Source organism: Myxocyprinus asiaticus, chromosome 16 (genome assembly GCF_019703515.2).
Source record: "Myxocyprinus asiaticus isolate MX2 ecotype Aquarium Trade chromosome 16, UBuf_Myxa_2, whole genome shotgun sequence".
In the NCBI taxonomy this organism is placed as follows: Eukaryota; Metazoa; Chordata; class Actinopteri; order Cypriniformes; family Catostomidae; genus Myxocyprinus; species Myxocyprinus asiaticus.
Genome location: NC_059359.1, coordinates 10,197,129 through 10,221,607, shown reverse-complemented (window position 1 = coordinate 10,221,607; position 24,479 = coordinate 10,197,129). Strand labels below are relative to the sequence as shown.

Here is a 24,479-nt window from a genome sequence, read left to right as displayed (position 1 = left end):
TTGTTTCCATGACACTCGTGTTGATTCCAGGTTTCGGTTTGGGGGAAACGCTTCACGTCATGTGAACATAAGTTTCGCTTTCCCGTCTGACGAATATAACAAAATCCACACCGTATACGAATGCAAATAGGGTACATGCAGCTCAGAGGCGCTTCACAGTGCAAAGACGTTCATCAGTTTTGGTAAGTTGTTTATATATATATATATATACACATATTGTCAAGAGCAAGACAGTTATTTGGGATTTATTTTTTAAGGATTTGGCAAGTTTTGAAATTGGCACAATTTCTATGCATGATCTGTCCACCAATCATGTGTCATTTGCATTATAAACTTGTGACAATCTAAAAAAATACTGCAACAGAAATAAAAAAAAAATGTATACTGTATAGGTATATTTTAAATAATAGTAAAGTCGTTAACATAGATTTTCATTTAATATCGAAAATAAGTATAAATGTATTTAATTTTATTTGAAGTAACTTGGGGGTCTTGTCAGTTTTTAACTGCAGTGAATATTTCGCAAGGTAAGTTTATTCATTTATTTTAAGTCAATTTCTGTATAACCACATAGCATAAAATGATGGCTACCAAAAAGCTGTGACTTTTTTCACCGTTTATTGTCCAGGGAAACAATATAGTTCATTGCAAACACGATGACCTTTTGTGACAACATGCCCCAGTAGCAGGGAATGTTGTCACGCTACATGGGGTAAGTTGTCACAATGACAACTACCATTAATCAACCAATTATGCTTTTCTGCTAAATAAAACCATTACGAAACAAAATAATTCATGAGACAGCAAAACATTTTAAGGTACAATATCTCAAAAACTACTGTTTTGGCCAACAAATATTAGAACTAATAAAACTGAATAAACATAAAATTTAAAACGAATGTGACAACTTGCCACAATCTGACATTTATCAAAAATTACTTGCCCATGAGAACACTGTTCAACCTTTCGGTTAAAATACCTTCATTATACAGCTGACCCTTGCTAGCCCTTGTGACAACTTTCCTGTGTGCAAATTGCCCCAGGCTCTTCAATCAGTCGATTGATAGATAAATATAATTTTCATTGTTATATAGCAACTAATATATCTTTCATTTAGAGACTACTCAACATGGGAGTCCAAGGACTGAAGAGATACATTGAGAGCAACAGAAAATTTTTGAGGGACTATCCTTTCAGAGACAGTCAACTAATAATAGATGGATGTAACTTTTACTATAGCTTGTACTTTCAGTGTAAATTGGATCAGATGCATGGAGGAGATTATGACGCCTTTGAAGAAATTATCAGAAAATTCTTCGAGAACCTCACAGCCTGTGACATTCGCCCTTTTGTTGTACTTGATGGTGGGGCCGATCACACTGACAAAAAATTTGACACTCTCATGGAACGAAGTCAGGGCAAAATAAAACAAGCCTATGCCCTGTCTGTGGGATCACGAGGGACAGTCCTCCCTATTCTCATTAAAGATGTGTTCAGACAGGTCCTTCATAAGCTAAAGGTACCACTTGTTGAGTGCCTTCAAGAGGCCGATTGGGAAATTGCTGCTTTGGCTAAACAGTGGAATTGTCCAATTCTGTCCAATGACAGTGATTTTTATATATTCAACCTCAAGGCTGGAATCTTGCCAATCACATATTTTCAGTGGGAAAATGTAAGAGGGGACAGACAGACAAACAAAAAATTCATCCCAACCAAACATTTTTCTGTGGAAAATTTATGTGCATCTTTTAAACATATGAACAAGGATCTTCTCCCACTCGTCGCCGCCATCTTAGGCAATGATTATATGAAGCTGCAAAATATCAGATATCTGAGGTGGGAGCAGCACTCAGTACACGGTGGGGAGTTTGCCCGTATTGATGGCTTGCTTCACTGGTTATCCAAGTTTGCAGGGCCAGAAGAGGCCATAGCTGATTTCCTTAAGCTAATTACAGATGAAGAAAAGGACATTGTCGTTAAAGCACTGTTTGAGGCCATCAAGGAATATAAGCTATTCTCCAGTTCTCTTGCCCAGTTCTTCATCTCAAAGACAGTTCCACAAACATCCAGTCCACTGCAAGCATTACCTAAGTGGACCCTGCGTCCCCTGCTTGAAGGAAGAATGAGCTCCTACATTATTGATGTTCTGGTATTGCAAAGGAACACCCTGAGATCCCAGGTTGAAGATTTTGAGCTCCCCAGTAGCAATGAAACCTCTCGTCCCATACGACAAGTGCTTTATGGTGTACTCTTGTTGGGAGAACAGCAAACAGAAGACAAACTCATGGCAGCTGCTAAAGAGTCTACTGGCACAAGCAAGTGCTATGTAGATGAGTACGACAGGGAACAATTAACACTAACCTTTTCAAAAGTTGAAGCCATACAGACGAGGGTAAAGCCAGGAATTCGACTGGAAACATTAAGGGAGGTAAAGATGTCTCAGCACTAATTTTATTCATATAAGCTGCAGTGTATTTGACTTGTAATGAGAAACTTTAAAAAATAAAAGATACACAAGGCACCCGTTTTGGTTCTTCACACTGCCATATGGAGAACCTCTAGGCACCCTTTCAGTTTTCTGAGAAATGGTCCCTTCAGTAAGACGATCATGAGCTAAAGGTTTTGATGCACTTGAAATATCAAAAACATTATTATAGTACATAAATAGGACATTTAAAACTTGAGTGGCTCGAGTGGCTTTTTCTTAAATTAAAAGATATTGGAGCCACCATATGATTGCCACAGTGGCAGAACACTCTAGAGATCTAAATACCCCCTTAGTTCCTGCAAGAACTCGAAAGACTTCTAAGGACTGTCAGTGGTTCCTTCAGTAACCCCATCATAAGGGAAAGGCTTCAAGGCTCTTGAAATATATTTTGAAGTTCCTTGAGTACATAAATAGATTATTTGAGGCTCCTTTAAAGGGTGGCTGGAGGATCTCCAAAATGTTCAGCATATGAGAAACCCCAAATGGTGCTTCAATAGTTTTCAATTTTACTTTATAAGAGTCCAAATCTCCCAATCTCATCTGTAAATTCTTGATTTCTGTCTTTCTGGTGTCTCTAGGAACCACACAATGTGCGGCTTCAGGTTCTCTTGGACACTTTGGGTGTGCCAACCGTTGTCTTAAAAGCAATCCCCCTTGATCTCCAGCTGCAAGTGTTTGTGACACACTACTGGATGGTAAACGCACAACCTCAGCCGAGCCAAGTGCATCTTTGGAGCCTGCTATTGGGCATGGTCTATGGAAAGCTCTGCAGTATGCCCAACAAACAAAAAGGTACTGAAGTCAAAATCTAATTACAGAAAGATGTACTTCTATCATGTCAACAATAAAGTATAGGTTTTCCCTTCAACCTGGTGAGCTAGTGTAAAACTGATGAAGAAAACTTGGGGGTTTCTCCTCCTTGGATCAATACAATTTAAGCCTTTACCTTACCCTGCAGAGAAGACCATCTTACACCAGCATAAATTCCTGGCATAGCCATGCAAATAATGCTTGTCAAGCAGCATGGTCTTTCTGGCCATGATAGTTGACCAAAAACTCTTGCTGGTAAAGCTAGCTTAGAAGCTTGGTGTGGACACCAGCAAACCATTATCCAAAACACAACAAATCTTACACTGTCAAAATACAAATATTCTTGAGACAGTATTTGGGGTATCTCGCTTATCCAGTTGTCAGTGCAAATAATCTCAGCCGCACAGGTAGATCCCTTTGGAAATCCTTTTAAAGCCTTTTAAAGGGGTAGTTCTCTAAGGCACCTTTAAAATAGAACCAATAAGTTCCTGCAAGAACTCTAAAGACTGCCAATGGTTCCACCAGTAACATCATAAAGGAAAGTCTTTGAGAGAATTGAAATATATATTGAAGTTTGTTGAGTAACCAATGGGATATGTGAGGCACCTTCAACAGGTTACCTAAAGGTTCTCCTGAGGGTTCTGCACTGTTAAAATTAAAAGATACTCATGGCCCCATTTGGGGTTCCTCAGCTGCCACACCGGCAGAACCCATTGGAAATCCTCCAGGCACCCTTTCAGTTCTCTGTGAAACTCAAGACTAATTTATATTACGAAGAAGAATTATTTTTTCTCCTAGACTAACTAAAGCAATGGTGTTTATACTAAGCGTGGCACCATTTTAAAATTAGTTTTGTAGGGGGTGACATTCCATGTTTAACGTACTGTTCCAGCCATGGAAATAATGCCAAAAATGCTTTCTGTGGATCGCAGCTTTTAGCGCTGCATAGATTCGTTGTCTTATTAAACTAGTCACGGCTCCCCTTATACTTTTGGCGACAAGTGATCTAATCTGACTTCATGAAAACTGCAATCTCTCTCCATGCATTTGTTATGCCCATTTTGTCTTCATGAAGTTTGTGTTGTGAATCATAATAGAAAAACTTGTGTACTTATGCACAAAATCTTTGACGGGCCTCATAGTTATACATTTTTAATGATAGTAACTTAGGTAACTACTCCTCAGCTGGCACGCGTGATTGTAAATAAACCACACCCATGATTAGTTTTAACCAATCAAACACTCTTTGACTAGCCAAGTTCTCCTAAGTCAAGAGTTTCAAAGATGTGCATGAACAGGAGAAATATCACCAAACAAACACCTTGGCAAAACAGAAAACTCGCTGCATTTCGTCATATTTGTTAGGTGAACTAAAAGAATCCTGTTTGCCCAGTAAATATAATTTAGCCTTTATTTTTGGTTACTGCAAGAACTCCAAGTACTGTCAACAGTTCTTTCAGTAACCCCATCATAAGAGAAAGGCTTTGAGGCTCTTGAAATACAGGTGCATCTCAATAAATTAGAATGTCGTGGAAAAGTTCATTTATTTCAGTAATTCAACTCAAATTGTGAAACTCGTGTATTAAATAAATTCAATGCACACAGACTGAAGTAGTTTAAGTCTTTGGTTCTTTTAATTGTGATGATTTTGGCTCACATTTAACAAAAACCCACCAATTCACTATCTCAACAAATTAGAATACATCATAAGACCAATAAAAAAACATTTTTAGTGAATTGTTGGCCTTCTGGAAAGTATGTTCATTTACTGTATATGTACTCAATACTTGGTAGGGGCTCCTTTTGCTTTAATTACTGCCTCAATTCGGCGTGGCATGGAGGTGATCAGTTTGTGACACTGCTGAGGTGGTATGGAAGCCCAGGTTTCTTTGACAGTGGCCTTCAGCTCATCTGCATTTTTTGGTCTCTTGTTTCTCATTTTCCTCTTGACAATACCCCATAGATTCTCTATGGGGTTCAGGTCTGGTGAGTTTGCTGGCCAGTCAAGCACACCAACACCATGGTCATTTAACCAACTTTTGGTGCTTTTGGCAGTGTGGGCAGGTGCCAAATCCTGCTGGAAAATGAAATCAGCATCTTTAAAAAGCTGGTCAGCAGAAGGAAGCATGAAGTGCTCCAAAATTTCTTGGTAAACGGGTGCAGTGACTTTGGTTTTCAAAAAACACAATGGACCAACACCAGCAGATGACATTGCACCCCAAATCATCACAGACTGTGGAAACTTAACACTGGACTTCAAGCAACTTGGGCTATGAGCTTCTCCACCCTTCCTCCAGACTCTAGGACCTTGGTTTCCAAATGAAATACAAAACTTGCTTTCATCTGAAAAGAGGACTTTGGACCACTGGGCAACAGTCCAGTTCTTCTTCTCCTTAGCCCAGGTAAGACGCCTCTGACGTTGTCTGTGGTTCAGGAGTGGCTTAACAAGAGGAATACGACAACTGTAGCCAAATTCCTTGACACGTCTGTGTGTGGTGGCTCTTGATGCCTTGACCCCAGCCTCAGTCCATTCCTTGTGAAGTTCACCCAAATTCTTGAATCGATTTTGCTTGTCAATCCTCATAAGGCTGCGGTTCTCTCGGTTGGTTGTGCATCTTTTTCTTCCACACTTTTTCCTTCCACTCAACTTTCTGTTAACATGCTTGGATACAGCACTCTGTGAACAGCCAGCTTCTTTGGCAATGAATGTTTGTGGCTTACCCTCCTTGTGAAGGGTGTCAATGATTGTCTTCTGGACAACTGTCAGATCAGCAGCCTTCCCCATGATTGTGTAGCCTAGTGAACCAAACTGAGAGACCATTTTGAAGGCTCAGGAAACCTTTGCAGGTGTTTTGAGTTGATTAGCTGATTGGCATGTCACCATATTCTAATTTTTTGAGATAGTGAATTGGTGTGTTTTTGTTAAATGTGAGCCAAAATCATCACAATTAAAAGAACCAAAGACTTAAACTACTTCAGTCTGTGTACATTGAATTTATTTAATACACGAGTTTCACAATTTGAGTTGAATTACTGAAATAAATGAACTTTTCCACAACATTCTAATTTATTGAGATGCACCTGTATATTTAGAAGAACCTTGTACTTTTAAAGGGTGTCTGAAGGTTCTGCACAGGGTTGTGCTGGTGTTGCAATTGAAGAACCCCAAATGGTGTCTCAAGAATCTTTTTGTCAGCCATATATATAATTATGAAATAATGAAGATTATTTTTTAGTTTTATTGCATGTTTTACATGTTGATATTTTGGGGGGTTTGGTTTTAGACACGCTGTTGAGCCTCAAAAAACTGCAAATTCACCAGGGAAAGAACCGTTTGGACCACGAAGTGGCTCATCTATACAGCCAGTGGCAATCCTGCTTATTATGGAGTCTCCATCTCAATCGTTTACTGTGTCTTCCACTACAAGAACCAGAGTGTGCATGGTACAACATCATTTTATTTCTCAAAAACCATTGAGAAAGCCTTTACTCATTATTTTAATATCTTGCTCTCAGTGTTGACTTTTGTCATTTTGATCTCCGGGTTACTTAGATAATCTAGTTATCTGAAACCTTATGTTTGTAATGGAATGCTGGCATACTGATTACGACATTCTGCACAGTATGCACTGAATATTACATAACGTTTTTTGGAAAATGGAATGTGAAACAGGATGCAAGTAGTATGTTACGTCGATATCACATGAGTCATGACCTTATTAACACGTGCATGTTTAATTAATTGTGCGTCGTCCGGTTATCTTATCGGACATAAAAATAGATATTTGCATTTTTTATGAAATTTTCTGTTAAAACATCTTAACTCTTGGCAGTCTATAACGAATATATATATATATATATATATATATATATATATATATATATATATATATATATATATATTAACCATACTTCCGTATCATTTGACACAGTGTAAATGGGACATCACGCATACTGTAGATAAGAGTAGTATGGCAGTATGACATTCCAAATATACTGCAGTCATTTACTCAGTCACTACTACAACTAAATGTTTTCCTCTCTCCGGTGTTTAGGCTGTACCGTGGAACACTGGTGCACCAGGCTGTTCGAGAGCTCAGCAGAGGCGTCACTCCAGAAACTCTGCTGGTGAGCGGTTCCTATGCTGAGCAGCTGTTCAGACAGTTGAAAGATGCAGTGCTGAGCTTGGTGGATAAGGACGGCATTTTGAGAATAAGTAACAGGGATGGGCACAGAACTGCTGTCAAAATTCCTAATGGCTACAGACATCACAATCAGCCCATAGATGAACTGAGCAGCTTGTTTGAACATTTCATGGATGAGGATATTGAGGACTATGATGATGATGATCTTAATGGAAAAGGCAGGAGTAAGGCCAAGACCGAGATGCTTGAATGTTCTTATACCGTCCGTACCAGATACAAGGCCAAATCACGCAATGATACTCATCCCTCTAAGAAATATGAGAGGAGATGCTTTGAGTAAATGGCTTAGATATCTCCCAAAAGCAATTCAAAGTTGTTGGAACAATCTGGGAAGATGGGGTTTTGACTCTTCCCTCAGTTTGTAAAACAAACAAAATAGCATTTACAGTAATGCACTTATGCAAATGTGTTAACATGAGACTTGTGTGAGAAAATGTTCACTTAACCTAGTCTATGTAAAGTTATATACAATCTTTTAACTCCTTTCATTACCATGTAAAGGCAGTAAAGCAGATAACTTCTGCTTGATGTGCTCAAGGATACCAGAAATGGACATGTAACTATCAAACAGAAATTACATATGAATTATTTTGATAATGCATTACTACAGTAAAGCAATTTACTGCTCAAATAACACATTTTTATACAGGAGAACTGATGCAAGAGCTTTAACAAATCTGAGCTTTGCATTTCTGCTTTTAAATTCTCCAGAATGGCTTGCCCCAAAAACATCCACTGTACTTACAGCATGCATGACTTTAAACACAATCTCAGTTTGTTTTTACAAACTGAAAGAGTCAGAATGCACTGGTTCTTATTTCCTCATTATGAGAAGTTTTTACAATGCACTTTACTATGTAATATAATTGAATGGACAGTTTTATGTTTGCCAACAGAAGACTCTAAATAACTTTATGCCTATGACACTCTTGAAACTCACTAAGCTCTTGTAGTCCTTAATGTACAGTTGTGTTAATAATAAATTATGAAATCTAGAGCATGTATTCAATTATTCTCCACAATGTGCCAAATTTTGGAATCTTTTGATTTTTGTTTCTTGCAAAAGGCATGTTTAATTGATGTAAGCACACTACACAAAGATCGACAACATCAAATACACAGTATTGTTTAAATTTGTAAAAATTTTATTGTACAATTGTGTTTTGAAATAACCACAACAGATTACTGGTTTCAGCTGTGCAAACCACAATAAAATAAATATAATCTTACAAATAGAGAAAACAAAAAATGACAAATAAAATAATCTTTAACATGTCACCCTTCATGTCTTGTATTTATACTTTACTATACATGTATGTTGCTGTGTTTTCTCACAGCAAGAGCTGTGCTTGAAAACAGAACGGGCGGAAAATAATTTCCACTAATTAATAAATATGGACAAAGTGTCCATCAATAAGAAGAAATATTATTACATACTGCAAAAACTCAGTGTATCATCTTTACCTGTACCTCAGTAACAAGACCGTGCTGGCAAAGGGAAATGAAGTAATATGATGGGCTGCACTGAGGGTTTTCAGCATGGGGGTTTAATTAGAAGTCTATCCAATAATTCTGCACTCCAACATTTAATACAATTATCAACCATTTAACCAACAAATATATCAGTAAAATTTTATGTACTACAAATTGTTCAGCTAACATGGCAAGAAATTATATAACAGGATAGGAAAAGCCAAACAAGCCATGTGATAAGATGCACGGATTGACGGTCTCAGAAGCGGAGGCAACTGAGATTCATCCTCCGCCACCCGGATTGAAGAGAGTCACCACGCCACCACGAGGATTAAGAGCGCATTGGGAATTGGGCATTCCAAATTGGGGAGAAAAAAAAAAATATTTGAAAAGAATTGAAATATAGTGTAGATTCTGTGCAAGTACTGTTGAACTGAGAATTGCGTATTTGTAAATCTTAAAGGCTTCAAACTTATAGTGCATGTACTTGGAGGCAATCATAAAATGGAGCCCTGTAATCTCAATGCCATCATTAAGGGGGCTCCTGTAATCTTCCAAAACAAGTAATCTATATGCAGATTATAAAATCTGACTTTTGCAGTGTATAGTCCAGTCTCTACAGTCTGGCTGTTTCATGGTGTTATAAAATGTATGTACCATGAATGTAAAATTATGCTTATCCAGTTGTCAGTGTAAATAACCTTACATCACCACACAAGTTTTAGGGTGACCTAAAACATGATTTTAAGTGGTCCGTTCCATCGTATACTGAAATAATCATCTTCTCATGAACACAGATTTACAGCATTCTCCTATGCAAAGAAAATAAATGATTATTCAAGCATTATTTAGAATTCGAAAGCAAAAAGGTATTTTACATACTGTTCCACAAACCTCTAACCAGAAATGCTCAAAGAAAGATTTAAAAAGACCAAATACTTCTAATATATACATACACACACACACACACACACACACACACACACACACACACACACACAAAACGGTGGCCAAAAGTTTGGAATAATGTACAGATTTTGCTCTTATGGAAAGAAATTGGTACTTTTATTCACCAAAGTGGCATTCAGCTGATCACAATGTATAGTCAGAACATTAATAATCAGAAAAATTACTATTACAATTTGAAAAAAAAAAAATTAAACTACTTCTACTACTTTTTCATCCCAAAATCCTCCACATGCAGCAATGACAGCTTTGCAGATCCTTGGCATTCTAGCTGTCAGTTTGTCCAGATACTCAGGTGACATTTCACCCCACACTTCCTGTAGCACTTGCCATAGATGTGGCTGTCTTGTCGGGCACTTCTCACACACATTACAGTCTAGCTGATCCAACAAAAGCTCAATGGGGTTAAGATCCATAACACTCTTTTCCAATTATCTGTTGTCCAATGTGTGTTTCTTTGCCCACTCTAACCTTTTCTTTTTGTTTTTCTGTTTCAAAAGTGGCTTTTTCTTTGCAATTCTTCCCATAAGGCCTGCACCCCTGAGTCTTCTCTTTACTGTTGTACATGAAACTGGTGTTGAGCGGGTAGAATTCAATGAAGCTGTCAGCGGAGGACATGTGAGGCATCTATTTCTCAAACTAGAGACTCTGATGTAATTATCCTCTTGTTTAGTTGTACATCTGGCCTTCCACATCTCTTTCTGTCCTTGTTAGAGCCAGTTGCAATTTCAAGCATTGTATAGCCTTCATTCCTCAAAACAATGATTGACTGACGAGTTTCTAGAGAAAGCGGTTTCTTTTTTTGCCATTTCTGACCTAATATTGACCTTAAGACCTGCCAGTCTATTGCATACTGTGGCAACTCAAAAACAAACACAAAGACAATGTTAAGCTTCATTTAACGAACCAAATAGCTTTCAACTGTGTCTGATATAATGCCAAGTGATTTTCTAGTACAAAATTAGCAATTTAGCATGATTACTCAAGGATAAGGTGTTGGAGTGATGGCTGCTGGAAATGGGGCCTGTCTAGATTTGATCAAAAATGACTTTTTTCAAATAGTGATGGTGCTGTTTTTTACATCAGTAATGTTCTGACTATACTTTGTGATCAGATGAATGCCACTTTGGTGAATTAAAATACAAATTTCCTTCTGAAACAGCAAAATCTGTACATTATTCCAAACATTTGTCCGACAGTGTGTATGTGTGTGTATGTATATATATATAAATAAAACATAATACATCGCTTAAATCATGAAATCAAGACAGCCACTGTATGGACAGATACAGTATCTTATAAATTAAGTTTGTCCAGATCCCACAGGTAGTAGTAGTACAGTCATAAAGCAGCACTCCCAAGCATCTCCAAGGGTACAGGCCAGTGCATTCTTCCAAAATCAGCTCCATTTTTGCTGGTCATGATGACCCTAAAAAAGGAACTGTACATACAGGACGGACTCGACGGCTCGCTCCTATTTGTATCGTATGGTATGAGACCAGCCCAGACGACATTCCAAACAACACCCCGTCACCCTTCAAGCCCCTCCCAACATTCTCTGCATGTGACACAATATGCGTCATACGTCATGGAAATCCTCATTGTCTGTAGTTTTCTCTCCACCTTTGAGTCTCTCTAATTTCTTTATAACCTCAGACACCACGCACACAGAGGACGTGAGGCCCACCAAGAATAGCAGATCTGCGGGGATATGGTGCTTAAATCAGTGAACACATAAAATGCAATAATTTTAATTATGTTTGGCTGCCAATTATACAAGTACAGAGGTGCTTGAAAGTTTGTGAACCCTTCAGAATTTTCTATATTTCTGCATAAATATGATGTAAAACATCATCAGATTTTCACACAAGTCCTAAAAGTAGATAAAGAGAACCCAATTAAACAAATGAGACAAAAATATTATACTTGGTCATTTATTTATTGAGGAAAATGATTCAATATTACATATCTGTGAGTGGCAAAAGTATGTGGACCTTTGCTTTCAGTATCTGGTGTGACCCCCTTGTGCAGCAATAACTGCAACTAAATGTTTCCAGTAATTGTTGATCAGTCCTGCACATTGGCTCGGAGGAATTTTAGCACATTCCTCCATACAGAACAGCTTCAACTCTGGGATGTTGGTGGGTTTCCTCACATGAACTGCTCGCTTCATGTCCTTCCACAACATTTCTATTGGATTAAGGTCAGGACTTTGACTTGGCCATTCCAAAACATTAACTTTATTCTTCTTTAACCATTCTTTGGTAGAACGACTTGTGTTCTTAGGGTCGTTGTCTTGCTGCATGACCCACTTTCTCTTGAGATTCAGTTCATGGACAGATGTCATGACATTTTCCTTTAGAATTCGCTGGTATAATTCAGAATTCATTGTTCCATCAATGATGGCAAGCCGTCCTGGCCCAGACGCAGAAAAACAGGCCCAAACCATGATACTACCACCACCATGTTTCACAGATGGGATAAGGATCTTAAGCTGGAATGCAGTGTTTTCCTTTCTCCAAACATAATGCTTCTCATTTAAACCAAAAATTTCTATTTTGGTCTCATCCGTCCACAAAAAAAAATTTCCAATAGCCTTCTGGCTTGTCCACGTGATCTTTAGCAAACTGCAGACAGGCAGCCAAGTTTTTTTGGAGAGCAGTGACCTCCTCCTTGCAACCCTGTCATGCATGTTCAGTGTTCTCCTGATGGTGGACTCATGAACAGTAACATTAGCCAATGTGAGAGGGGCCTTTAGTTGCTTAGAAGTTACTCTGGGTTCCTTTGTGACCTCGCAGACTATTACACACCGTGCTCTTGGAGGAGAACTTTGTTGGTCGACCACTCCTGGGGAGGGTAACAGTGGTCTTGAATTTCCTCCATTTGTACACAATCTGTCTGACTGTGGATTGGAGGAGTCCAAACTCTTTAGAGATGGTTTTGTAACCTTTTTCAGCCTGATGAGCATCAACAACTCTTTTTCTGAGGTCCTCAGAAATCTCCTTTGTTCGTGCCCTAATACACTTCCACAAACATGTGTTGTGAAATCAGACTTTGATAGATCCCTGTTCTTTAAATAAAACAGGGTGCCCAGTCACACCTGATTGTCATCCCATTGTTTGAAAACACCTGACTCTAATTTCACTTTAAAATTAACTGCTAATCCTAGAGGTTCACATACTTTTGCCACTCACATATGTAATATCAGATCATTTTTCTCAATAAATAAAAGACCAAGTATAATATTTTTGTCTCATTTGTTTAATTGGGTTCTCTTTATCTACTTTTAGGATGTGTGTGAAAATCTGATAATGTTTTAGTTATATTTATGCAGACGTATAGAAAATTCTGAAGGGTTCACAAACTTTCTAGCACCACTGTAATATTCAGTACTCAAATTTGATTGGACAAGTGGTGTTACCAGAGAGCTGATATTTCACTAACGATTCAATATTAGTACAGCTGTGATTCAGCACTCTTGCTTGTGTGATATTGCTTTAATTCAAAGTATTTCGATGTGCCAATATACATGATTTGTGTACAGTGGTCGTTGCATACCTAAAATGCTGAGGCTCTCAGTTTGAAAGACCTTCTGCAGAGGAGGGAAATAGATAACCAGCAGTTGGCCCATGATAGAGCCCAGCACAGCGTAGCAGAACATCCTGTTACTGCATAAGCCCATCTCATGCACCATCCGTGTCTGCAGGAAGAGAAAAACAGTGGCCTCTGATGAATTACTGACATTAAAGGTGTGCCTTAAAGGTAAAGTGTGCAATTTCTGCGCCACTAGTGGCACTAAATGTAATTGCAAAAATATGTTGCTTTGTCAGGCTGGTCAGGATGCTCAAACAGAGGAATGTTTTGATAGTGCCACAGAGGCCCAGTTGTAGCACTTTTTGGGGGAAGTAACCTTCAACCTAAGGTTTACTTACAGGTGTTTCTAAAGATTTCCTGTTTTAGTGGCATGCCTAAAATTGAAGGCTTATAGCTCTACAAAAAAGCAATGATGGTCAATTGTTTGGTATCATTTAAAAGAAAACTTTTTAAACATGTATGATAAATTATGAGAATCTCAGTCTAAGAAACTGCTGAAAAAAAAAAATGAAATTTTTGTTCTGATTTGACAGCTACCTTATTTACACCCTGAGATTTATATATATATATATATATATATATATATATATACACACACACACACACACACACACACACACACACACACACACACACACACACATATATATATATATATATATATATATATATATATATATATATATATATATATATATATATATATATATAAATCTCAGGGTGTAAATAAGGTAGCTCCGAAAAACAGCTTTTGTTTTGTTCCCAATCATGTCACCTTCAACTGAGTAAAATGTTGTGTTGATAAGACAAAGCAATCAAAAGATTGCAAAGATTGAAAAAACAGCATTACAAATACAATTAATCCTAGTTTCCAAAAATGTCTCCAAATGTCCAAAAGCCTCTCCAAAACAAATAAAACAAAATAATTGTACATAAGAACTAATTACACATGGAATTACAACAATGCACTCTCTCCAAAGCATGCAGGCATGAGTAACGAGATCTCATTCAGTTCCATTCTGTGTCATTTGAGCCATCGAGTCTGTGTCATGTACTTGGCACCATCTCCTGGTGGCCATTTTTATTTAGAGTGAACGATCCTCTCTGCCCATATTTGGATGACTTCCACCTCTGGTTGAAGCTATCTGAATCCTAATACGATTGGTTTAGCATTCCATGACGCTGGACAACATACTATATTTCCGATGAAGTCATCTGATCCAGAAAAGCTAACGTGTTTTTAGTAGGGATGTGCGAGACTAGTCGACTAGTCGACTAAACGGTTCTGATGCTGCTAGTCGACACTGGAATTACTAGTCGGTTAATATTTCCCCCCATTAAACTGATCATAATTTTTTACACATTTACGTTTGGCTTTATATTTTTACAGAGGCTGCACTTAAATTACTGTCATATTAATGTTACATGTTTTAAATAGATTTAATAATACAAATATTATAAAAAAAAAATAAAAAAAAGAGCAGATATAGAGGTTAATTTCACCTCAGGCTGCGCATGTTTCTTCCCTCTCTCACTCGTGGCGCACGCAGGAAAATGTCCTCTCGCTAGACAAGCAAACTCAGCAAAGTAGTTATGAAATCACTTCGGTGGTGCGGGAATCGGCTTTCCAAACGTTTGAAAGTCCCTAAGGATGTTTTCACATTTGAGTCTTCTTTAAATTGGTGCATGCTTGCACGTTATTTTTCCACTGAGCGGGCTTTTTCAAGCGCAGGACAGCCACCTTAGGTGAGTTAAGTCGACGGGTTAATTTTGCTCATCCAAAAAATTATGCTTTTGAGTAAGTAGCCTAGAAAATAACTGTTTTAGACTAGGTATGCAATTTTTTTTTATCTGCTGATTAAGAAAACTATTTTCAACGAGGTGCCGACTGCTTAACAGGTTAAACTATCTTTTGTTCTGTGTGCACGTCATGTTTAGAATACATTAGGTTTATTGCAGGCTACATCACAGGCCTATTTTTTCTATCCTATAGCTACTTTGTTCTTACATCGTAACTGTTATTGGTTAGCATTCTTTACCGAACAGCTGTCATATTAGATCAATGGTTAACGCACGACTGCACGTCGCGAAATATGCGCAACTTTTCAGAGCATTTTTTTCTCTCTCATAGATTTGGCTTAGTCTACCTGTTAATTATTTTCAACAATGTCCTGACTGTTTTAATATGTTAAGTAACTTTTACTTGGTGATTTCCGTTTAGAACAGGCTTTTAATGGTTGTTCCATTTGATCCTGCACTATTCATTCAGTTGTTTTCAATAAATATGTCTGTTAAATATTCACTAATGTTGATTCAGTGAATGCGTGTCATGTTCTATATTTAATGTACAATGATCATAATTCAAGGCGAGGACGTCGCAGATAAATGCCCCATTTCAGTGGAATTTAGCATTGGATTTGGAATAGATTAAGTATTTTAAATGGGTCGCATAAACACTTATTTTTTTTTTTTTTTTTTTTTACTGTTTTCTGAAGGTTGGTTTCTCTTTAGACTAGTCGACTGGTCAGTTACAAAACTTCCGTTTAAACGACAGTCAAATTAGTCGTAGTGCACATCCCTAGTTTTTAGCCAGATAGCACATTATGTGCGATGTTCACATTGTGCTTTATGTGGATTATCTAATGATCTGTGCATCTCATTACGTTGTGTGTGGGCTCGTTTTAACAGGAATCCCCTCCTTTAAGTATGATATGTCACATTTTATGTTCTGTTTATTTTTCGTGAAGTTATAAGCGAAAACACTGCTTATATGCAACACCTGTAACATGTAACGTGATTAAACCAGTCAGGCTGGTTGTATTCTACTCTTTGAGAGCTTTCCAATGACATGACACATGGCTATTTGATCCGTTTGATGTTTTTATTGATTACAATAAAATGTGCAGTGCACAATTATTAATAAATTATCAAAACGGAACACTTCTGATTTGTCTGCAAATTTCAAATCCACTTGTTCAGTTCTGGTTAAAATTCCTACATGTATTATAAAGTACAGCTTCTAAGCTTTATTTTCCAAGCTTCCTATTTTGTGTTGGTCAAGACTGCATTTATTAATATTTTGATAATTATTTTTTTTCTCCATGGGCCAATCAGAGCTTAAAGGGTTAATAACGAATTAAAAGTGACCAAAGGGACTCTGCCCTTTTGAGCTTTTGAAACAAGAAGATTCTAAATTCTTACAGCAGGTGGCAGTGTTTAAGATGCTGCTCACCCCAAGTTCTTCAGGGCACCATAATCTGCCCCAGTGTAAAAGTTAACAGGAAATATACTTGTGGTTCTTATACAGTATCTTCTGCTGAAGTGTTTAAAGGAGCAATGAAGTGCTTATACCTGTGATCTGGAACTGAGAGCGTTGAACATATCAAAGAACACAAAACAGGTAAACGTCATGGTGGTGTCCCGTGGTGTGATCTCATTGTCCCGCAGCTGAAAAAAAATAAAAATAAAAAAAAATACACAAAAACAAAACAAGTAAATGTATATCATACAGCCATCAAGACAAGACTGTGATAATTGAAATGTACTGCTCTACTCCACTTCATTAAACTACAGACCTCTGAAGGGAAGTGGTAAAAAAAAAAAATCAAGGACAAGGTTTGTGGTTTCTTGCAAAGCTTTTGGCGTAGTTCCTGTAGCTTTGGGGAGGAAATTATTTTATCAGATTTAATGTACTTTATCACCTACTCTATTTTCCAAAATGGATTTGATGCTACTTTCCCTAGAGGAAAAACAACATTGAAAAAGTTTACAACACTTCCTTAAAGTATTTCTAATCAATTCAATGGAACTAAGTCATCATGGTCAAAAATTAAAATAACATCTTTGCTTGCTTGGTCTTTCCTTCGGAAAAGTGTAGTTTTTCAGCATTTATAAATGAATGTAATTAGAACTTGGCATCTGTGCATTAGATGAAAAAATAAATGCTTAATATAGCTGCAAGCAGCCATTTTTGGGGTTCAAGTGGCATAGGACCTTTAAGTGCATGTGTAAAGCATTTTTCAAATAGCCTGTTAGCTCCAAAATTTAGATAAAGCACCATAATTTTCAGCAACATAGGATAAATTATCATCAAGATATAGTCTTTTTAATATTCCTGATATAGCACAAACCTATTGACTGATCTCCACCAAATTTTGCATGCTTCTTTAGAATCATGTCACTTATGCGTACTACATTTGAAAAGAAAAATCGGATGTGGCATTTAGGAGTTATGGGCTTTTGGGTAAACTAGACCACACCCATATTTTGAAAATCACCCTGTTATAGCCATGCCAAATGCAAAGTTCAACATTTATTTGATCATTATCGATCTAGGAATTTGACTGCACTTGTTTTGTTTGGTGCGAGTGAAAAACCTAGGACTAATTAGCAAAAGTAGATTTTTTTAAATAACCTCAAATATTTCACAAACTACTTGATTGAGATCAATGGTTCTTTGAGGCAGTATTGTTCAGAATGAACTGTAACCTATGCTATCAATAACTTTTTCAGGAGTTCAGAAGTTATAGCCCAAAACACATTTGCCTTTGTTATAGCACCACCGATTGGCAGATCAGGGCAAGTTCTTGCCCCTGAGTAGCGAGCAATAGTACTACCATCCCACCAAGATTCAGGTCTCCACGATCAGTTTTAGCATAAAATAATAATAATAAAGTTAAACCCTAAAACAACAATAGGGTTTCAGCACTTCATGCTTCAATCCCTAAAAATAACTTGGTAAAGGAATGCCACTTTGCAAAGGAGTACCAGCACTCACTATTATTTCTCAAACAGACAGGCAAAGACCAATTACAAAGATAATGTATTAAACAAAGTTGTGTAATGCCTCTGAAAACAAAATGGCACCGTGTAAACAAAATTACACCATTTCTCATGTGCAACATGTAAATAGTTCAGTCATTTACCTCAGTGTTTCCCAACATTTTTTCTGCCACGGCATACTTTTTACTACAAAAAAATTCTACGGCACACCACTATCCCACATAGGCTAACCATGGCAATATTTTTCCTTTACAAGAACATGTCCATGTTTTCTGTCCATCTTAGTAGCGTGTTTACTTGTAATGTTTGAAATTCGGCTATGCAAAACAAAACAACAAAAAAAACCAAGTCACATAGGTAGGCTACGCTGTGTGAGGTCACAGGTGGCAAGAGCACTAAATGGGTAATGAAAAAAATATATAATAATTTGCTTCTTTTCTAATTTGTAGATTTGTTCTTGCAATGCCACAACAAATTGCAGGGATGCAAACTCATGAGGGGTGAAAAAGTTAAGACAATCACTGGTCCACAAACATTTTTTCTGGGGATATTTTTTTTTAAAGAATAAGCTAAAAGCACCAATTCCAGCTATTTTAGTGATTTAAGTTTATTCAAGTTGTCTGTGCTGAATTAGCTGCAAAATAAAGAGTATTTTGGTGAGGCTTGCTTCTGTTTCGCAAATTTGTTCAATTTTATTAACTGTTTAGTTCAGTGACCCCATCTGGAAATGTCTCTAGGTGGCGACAAATGAGCGTCTAATGTGCTATGAGTGAGTCAGTGAATCATTTTGCGTCGTTCATGACCGAAATCTACCAAGAGACTTTATAGTGTTTAAGCATTAAAAGAACAAAGCAGATCTATAGTCTTCCTTCAGTCTGAGCATTATTTTTCATCCAAAAAGACAAGGATAATAGTCTAATAATAGTGAGTTTCAATAACATCCTTACCGTCTCCTTTATTAAAACTTGCATGGCTACAAATCTACTGACTTCAGTATAAGAATTATAAACACAAAGCAGATCTACGGTATCATTTTCCTACAGTAGCCTATTTAAAATGCTGAGCATGGCTTTTATCAGAAAAGACCACAATAATAGACAAATAATAATCATTTTGAGTTTCAATAATGTTCTTTCATCATTGTAAAGCGCATTTCACGAGGCGAGTCGAGGCGTCAAAGCTCCGTTCAACGACAGCGTCAAGCGCCGCATTGCCCTCCACATGACAAGAGTTGCAAAAAGTGTCACAGAGGGCCAATTTTATGAGTTTGCCATGTAAAAAAGTGGGAGGTGTGCACAATAAACATTGAAAACGTATTCGGAAGAGAGAAAAAAAAGCTGGCAGCTGCTTTGATAGCAGAAAGTAATAAAAGGACTTGTTTATTTTTAGGTCTAAGCATTTTCTTGGTGAATTTAAATTAGTTCAATAACTGGGGTCTCTGATATTCATAACCGATAAGGTAATATTTAATTAACAGAAATTATGAGACATTCAATGTCTCTTCACAATCACAAAAGTGACCGATTATGGTTTCAAAACGGTGAATTTCTCCGAAAGGTGAGGAGTTTGGATTCCTGAAATTATGTTTTTTTTCACGCATTTATTTATTTTGTGGAATTTGATCATTTTCCACAGCACACCTGACAATCTATCACGGCACACTACTGTGCCACGGCACAGTGGTTGGGAAACACTGATTTACCTAATGACCTTCTGTTTTGAATATAAAATAGAACACAAATGGAAAAACAAAACAGAACACAAATGTTCACAAATGGGCCTTCATCACGAGAAGATTACTTACCTCTCTCCAGAACACAAACAAAGTTCCGCACACGATAATGAAGGATGACACGAGGACTTTCACTATCAGACTGCGCGTGATGATGCTGTCTCGTACATTCCGCGGGGGTTTCCTGATCACATCCCGATCGACAGGCTCCACACCCAAACTAGGAATAATTCATATAATTTAAATGTTATAATTCAAGAATAAACGATTGACAAACCCCTATTAGCCGACAAATAATCAGAATATTTTGGGGGGACAAGTTCCCCTCCATGTCTATGGTTGTTACTGCCTTGGATAAATCTGTTTGTGATCAGTATATTACCTCTGAGCTGGAGGTCCATCCATGATGATGTTTATCCAGAGGATTTGCATGGCATTCAGAGGGTTGGGGAAGTTCATAAGCGTTGCTAAGGAGATGAGGGTGAGAGCAGCAATGCTCCTGAGGAAGCGAGCAGAGATATTCAGTGATCATTTCAAAACTATTCATAACCTCGTCTTCAAGGTTTGAGTAGGTGTCTTGTGTATAGTGCAAGTAGTGTGTTCTTTGTGTACACATCAGATACAGTATGAAATTTTTTTTGGCTCAAAATATAGATATCAGCCCAAGATATTTCAATCATATTGATGGATTATTGAGATCATTTGAAAGAATCTGTCATGAAATCAATTGACAAGTGCAGTTTTTATTCCGGTGTTGATTTATTTCCTTTAGAAACAGTTGGGGTAGGACATCCTAAAGGGTTCATCTTTGAGAAAAAAAACTGACAACAGAATTAAGCTTACATCACAGGCATAAACCATTATTTGCTACACGGTAATGGTTTTAGGAGGATTTTATTGGACAGAAATTTGCATATACCCCTTTGAGCAAGATAAGACATCAACACAATTGGTCCCAGAAGAGAGATAATACATTTAAAATGAATACATCTACTTAAACGTGATTTAGTCAACTTTTTAAAGCACATTAGCATTTAAATTACCTCAAAACTAAAAAAATACTAAAAAAACAAACAAACATCTAGACTAAATATTCCAAAAAAAAAAAAACAGAGCAAGAGAGCTTTTCTTTTCTGATCAGAGTGAAAAGAGAGCTTGGCAACTCACGTGCTCAGCTGAAAGCGCACAAAGTTTTTAATGTTGTTGTAAATCCCTTTCCCCTCTTCAATGGCAGACCTACAGTAAGAAACAAAGGCTTGAGGACATTTGCAAACTCAAAGGTCACATCAACAGAAGTATGCTCGTATCTTAGTTTAAGAACAGAAACCATAACTCACATGATGGTTTGAAAATCATCATCCACAAGGATCATGTCTGCTGCCTCCTTGCAGACATCAGTGCCGGTCTGACCCATAGCCACACCGATGTCCGCTGCCTTCAGTGCCACTGCATCATTAACACCATCTCCTGTCATGGCAACAACTGCACCGATATTCTGTAAGGACTGAAGCCAGAAAAAAAGCACTCAATTTTGCACAGAAAATTTCCTCAGCTCTGCAAAATGAAGAATGCACTGCAAAACTGCAGGTGTCAGGTGACCGTTTCTGGATCAATATCTTTTGTTGGTCCAGGAACAACTTTCCAGTAAAAAAAAAACAGTCCTAACCCTACTCTAAAAATTAGAGGAAAATGATTCAGTAGGTTGATAAGAATATTGTTCAAACAACAGCCCTAAACCTAGTCTAATCTCGCAAATCTGTTTGCTTGAAAGCAATGTTGTATTAGGAGGACCAACAAGGATGTTATTCCAAGAACATATCCTGCTTGGCTAAATAATGCCAAGCGCAGATTCTACTGTATTTGGTACACTTACCTTAACTATTTTTAACTTGTGTCTTGGGCTGGCTCTGTAGAATACCACTATCTGTGGAGACAAATCACATATCACAGTGCCACATATTTTAATATCCAGTGCAAAATGTAATGCTGAATAAAATGTTTCCGATTTATATAATTTTACCTGCTAATGCATTCAAGCAAGGTATTGTAAGCCTTTTGTGCCGAAAGCATAAGACTCCCTACATGTAGGAGAAGGTGCGACAAGACAGCCCTTGTGTAAGATGTAACTAAATCTCATTTAATTTAAGCTCTGAAGGTGTTTTTTAAAGACTTCCTGTTTCTGTGGCACACCCAAAATTAAAGGCTTATAACTCGAAAAAAAAAAAAAAAAAAAATGATATAGATTGATACATTCTGAGACTCTCAGCCTAAGAAACTTCTTATCTATTATTTTACATTATATATCTCTGGTGTAAAGGTGGCTCTGAAAAACTGCTTTTGTTTTGTTCCCAATCATGTCAACTGTATCTGTGAAAAACTGTGTTGATAAGACAAAGCAATCAAAAGTTATAGCATTACAGAAATAATTCATCATAGTGTCCAAAAACATCTCCATGTGTACAAAAGCGAAGTTATAAGAGCATACTGAACAAATTTTTTGAAGGTTATGTTCTTCTTAATTTTGACATTTCACTTAATCATTAACATTTGTGTGGTTTATTCTATCAGAACAGTTGATCACATTTTTTTTTTTTATATTTATCTATACAAGTCAATATTTATATTTATTTCCCATAATAATATATTGGACGATGCATCATATGCCTGCCCTGTACATAATCGATGTGTTACAGTTTGTCAGCAAATGCACACTGATCTTATGGGGATGTCTTGCCCATCATCTTCTGCTTGAAATCTGTCCACTGTCCGACTGTGGGCCTTTTGGACTACAGTGACTCAAAGCTGAGAGTGTATGAAAGCTTGTCCATACCCTGGGCACTATCTGAGAGAGCTGCTGGAGGTCCATCTGGTCGACTTCATCTCCAGACAGAGATTGGGAACCTTTGGTGTAGAGGCCCAGCCGACTTGCTGTGGTGGGAAAAAGAGATTAAAAGAGTGAGTGAATACAGAGACACAGCAAAAATTCATGTCTAGAAATGACAGAGGAAAATACAAAATGAAAAAAAAAAAAAAAAAAAAAAAAAGATAAGGGACTCTGGTTGAATGCAAGGGTGGGCGGGGTATGACCAAAACGGTTAGAAAACAAATATTGATTTCTGAACTCTTCCTAAATTGAAACATTAGTATTGTGTTCTTAAAAATTAATATGAACTTGTTTTCTTTGCATTATTCGAGATCTGAAAACACTTTTTTGTTCTTTTGACAAGTTGACATTTTCTGCAAATAAATGCTCTAAATGACAATATTTTTATTTGGAATTTGGGAGAAATGTTGTCAGGACTTTATAGAATAAAACAAAAATGTTTATTTTACTCAAACACATACCTATAAATAGTAAATCCATAGAAACCGATAATTTTGCAGTGGTCTCTTAATTTTTTCCAGAGCTGAATATCTATATTATATTTCTATAGGTTTCTATAGATAGTTTATATATAAATTAATGCTGTCGATTTAACGCATTAATTCAGTGTGATTAATTATATATAAAAATAAACAAATAAAAAAATAATGCAATTAATCATGTCTCCAGACTGTAATAAGGAATATTCCTTCCATGTAAGCAATTCAAGCATGGAGTGCCACTGTTTTCTACAGGGGGCAGTAAGCAAAACTCACTGTATAAGCAACGCGCAGCTCAAACAGACAGAGAACAAACCACACTAACCGAGAACAGAAAACACAAGATAAGAACACGTTCTTGCATACAGACACAGCTTAATAGATTGCAAATTTGAAGGCAGGGATCTCAAGACGTGTTTTTCCTTTCTTTTTTGTGTGGATTTTTCCCCCTTTTCTCCCAGTTTGGAATGCCCAATTCCCAATGTGCTTTTAAGTCCTCGTGGTCGCGTAGTGGTTCACCTCAGTCCGGGTGGCGGAGGACCAATCCCAGCTGCCTCCGCATCTGAGATCATCAACTCGCACATCTCATCACGTGGCTTGTTGAGCGCGTTGGCTTCACGCCATCCACCGTGGCAACCACGCTCAACTCACCACGCGCCCCACCGAGAACGAACCACATTATAGCGATCACAAGGAGGTTACCTCATGTGACTCTACCCTCCCTAGCAACCGGGCCAATTTATTTGCTTAGGAGACCTGGCTGGAGTCACTCAGCATGCCCTGGGATTCGAACTAGCGAACTCCAGGGGTGGTAGCCAGCGTCTTTACCACTGAGCTACCCAGGCCCCCTCAAGACGTGTTTTTCTAAGTTTCAAACTTTGTTTAACTTGACACAGCGACCTAAAAACGGTATGTTCATGACTCCAAAAGCATCTGTCTGATGCAGGTATACATTGACGGGTCCTTAGAAAAGCCCTCATAATAAATCTTGGACTGATTGACGAATTTAATAAAAAGAAAAAAAAAAGAAAATGGATTGCTGTGAACCGTAGGCCAACGATAGGCT

At 37.5% G+C, this 24,479-nt stretch overlaps 2 protein-coding genes across 4 annotated transcripts in view; one reads left to right on the top strand and one right to left on the bottom strand.

Moving 5' to 3' along the window:
- The first annotated feature begins 96 nt into the window (after positions 1–96).
- Positions 97–8,508, top strand: LOC127454620 (protein asteroid homolog 1-like). Of its 2 annotated transcripts, none has more exons than XM_051721943.1 (5): positions 97–182; positions 1,118–2,428; positions 3,067–3,280; positions 6,583–6,742; positions 7,354–8,508. In XM_051721943.1, the coding sequence occupies exons 2-5, from the start codon at positions 1,130–1,132 to the stop codon at positions 7,781–7,783; spliced, it is 2,103 nt and encodes a 700-aa protein (XP_051577903.1). In that variant the 5' UTR covers positions 97–182; positions 1,118–1,129; the 3' UTR covers positions 7,784–8,508. The 2 variants fall into 2 exon arrangements, with proteins under 2 accessions (XP_051577903.1, XP_051577904.1); XM_051721944.1 differs by having other exon boundaries at positions 130–182; positions 1,240–2,428.
- A 119-nt stretch (positions 8,509–8,627) lies between these two features.
- Positions 8,628–24,479, bottom strand: part of LOC127454616 (calcium-transporting ATPase type 2C member 1) — a 49,862-nt gene continuing 34,010 nt past the window's right edge. For both annotated transcript variants that reach the window (XM_051721935.1, XM_051721936.1), the window contains 9 exons: positions 22,881–22,978; positions 21,924–21,974; positions 21,388–21,554; positions 21,218–21,286; positions 20,433–20,549; positions 20,123–20,270; positions 16,888–16,983; positions 13,501–13,642; positions 8,628–11,643 (listed from right to left, as the gene is read on the bottom strand). In XM_051721935.1, the coding sequence (XP_051577895.1) occupies positions 11,522–11,643; positions 13,501–13,642; positions 16,888–16,983; positions 20,123–20,270; positions 20,433–20,549; positions 21,218–21,286; positions 21,388–21,554; positions 21,924–21,974; positions 22,881–22,978 (1,010 nt within the window). In that variant the 3' untranslated portion in view covers positions 8,628–11,521. The remainder of the gene's footprint in view (positions 11,644–13,500; positions 13,643–16,887; positions 16,984–20,122; positions 20,271–20,432; positions 20,550–21,217; positions 21,287–21,387; positions 21,555–21,923; positions 21,975–22,880; positions 22,979–24,479) is intronic.

Coding starts and splice junctions, on each gene's coding strand:
- LOC127454620 (XM_051721943.1), top strand. CDS start 1,130: ATGGGAGTCCAAGGACTGAAGAGATACATTGAGAGCAACAGAAAATTT. Junction 3,281..6,582: donor TATGCCCAACAAACAAAAAG/GTACTGAAGTCA, acceptor GTTTGGTTTTAG/ACACGCTGTTGAGCCTCAAA. Junction 6,743..7,353: donor CAAGAACCAGAGTGTGCATG/GTACAACATCAT, acceptor TCCGGTGTTTAG/GCTGTACCGTGGAACACTGG.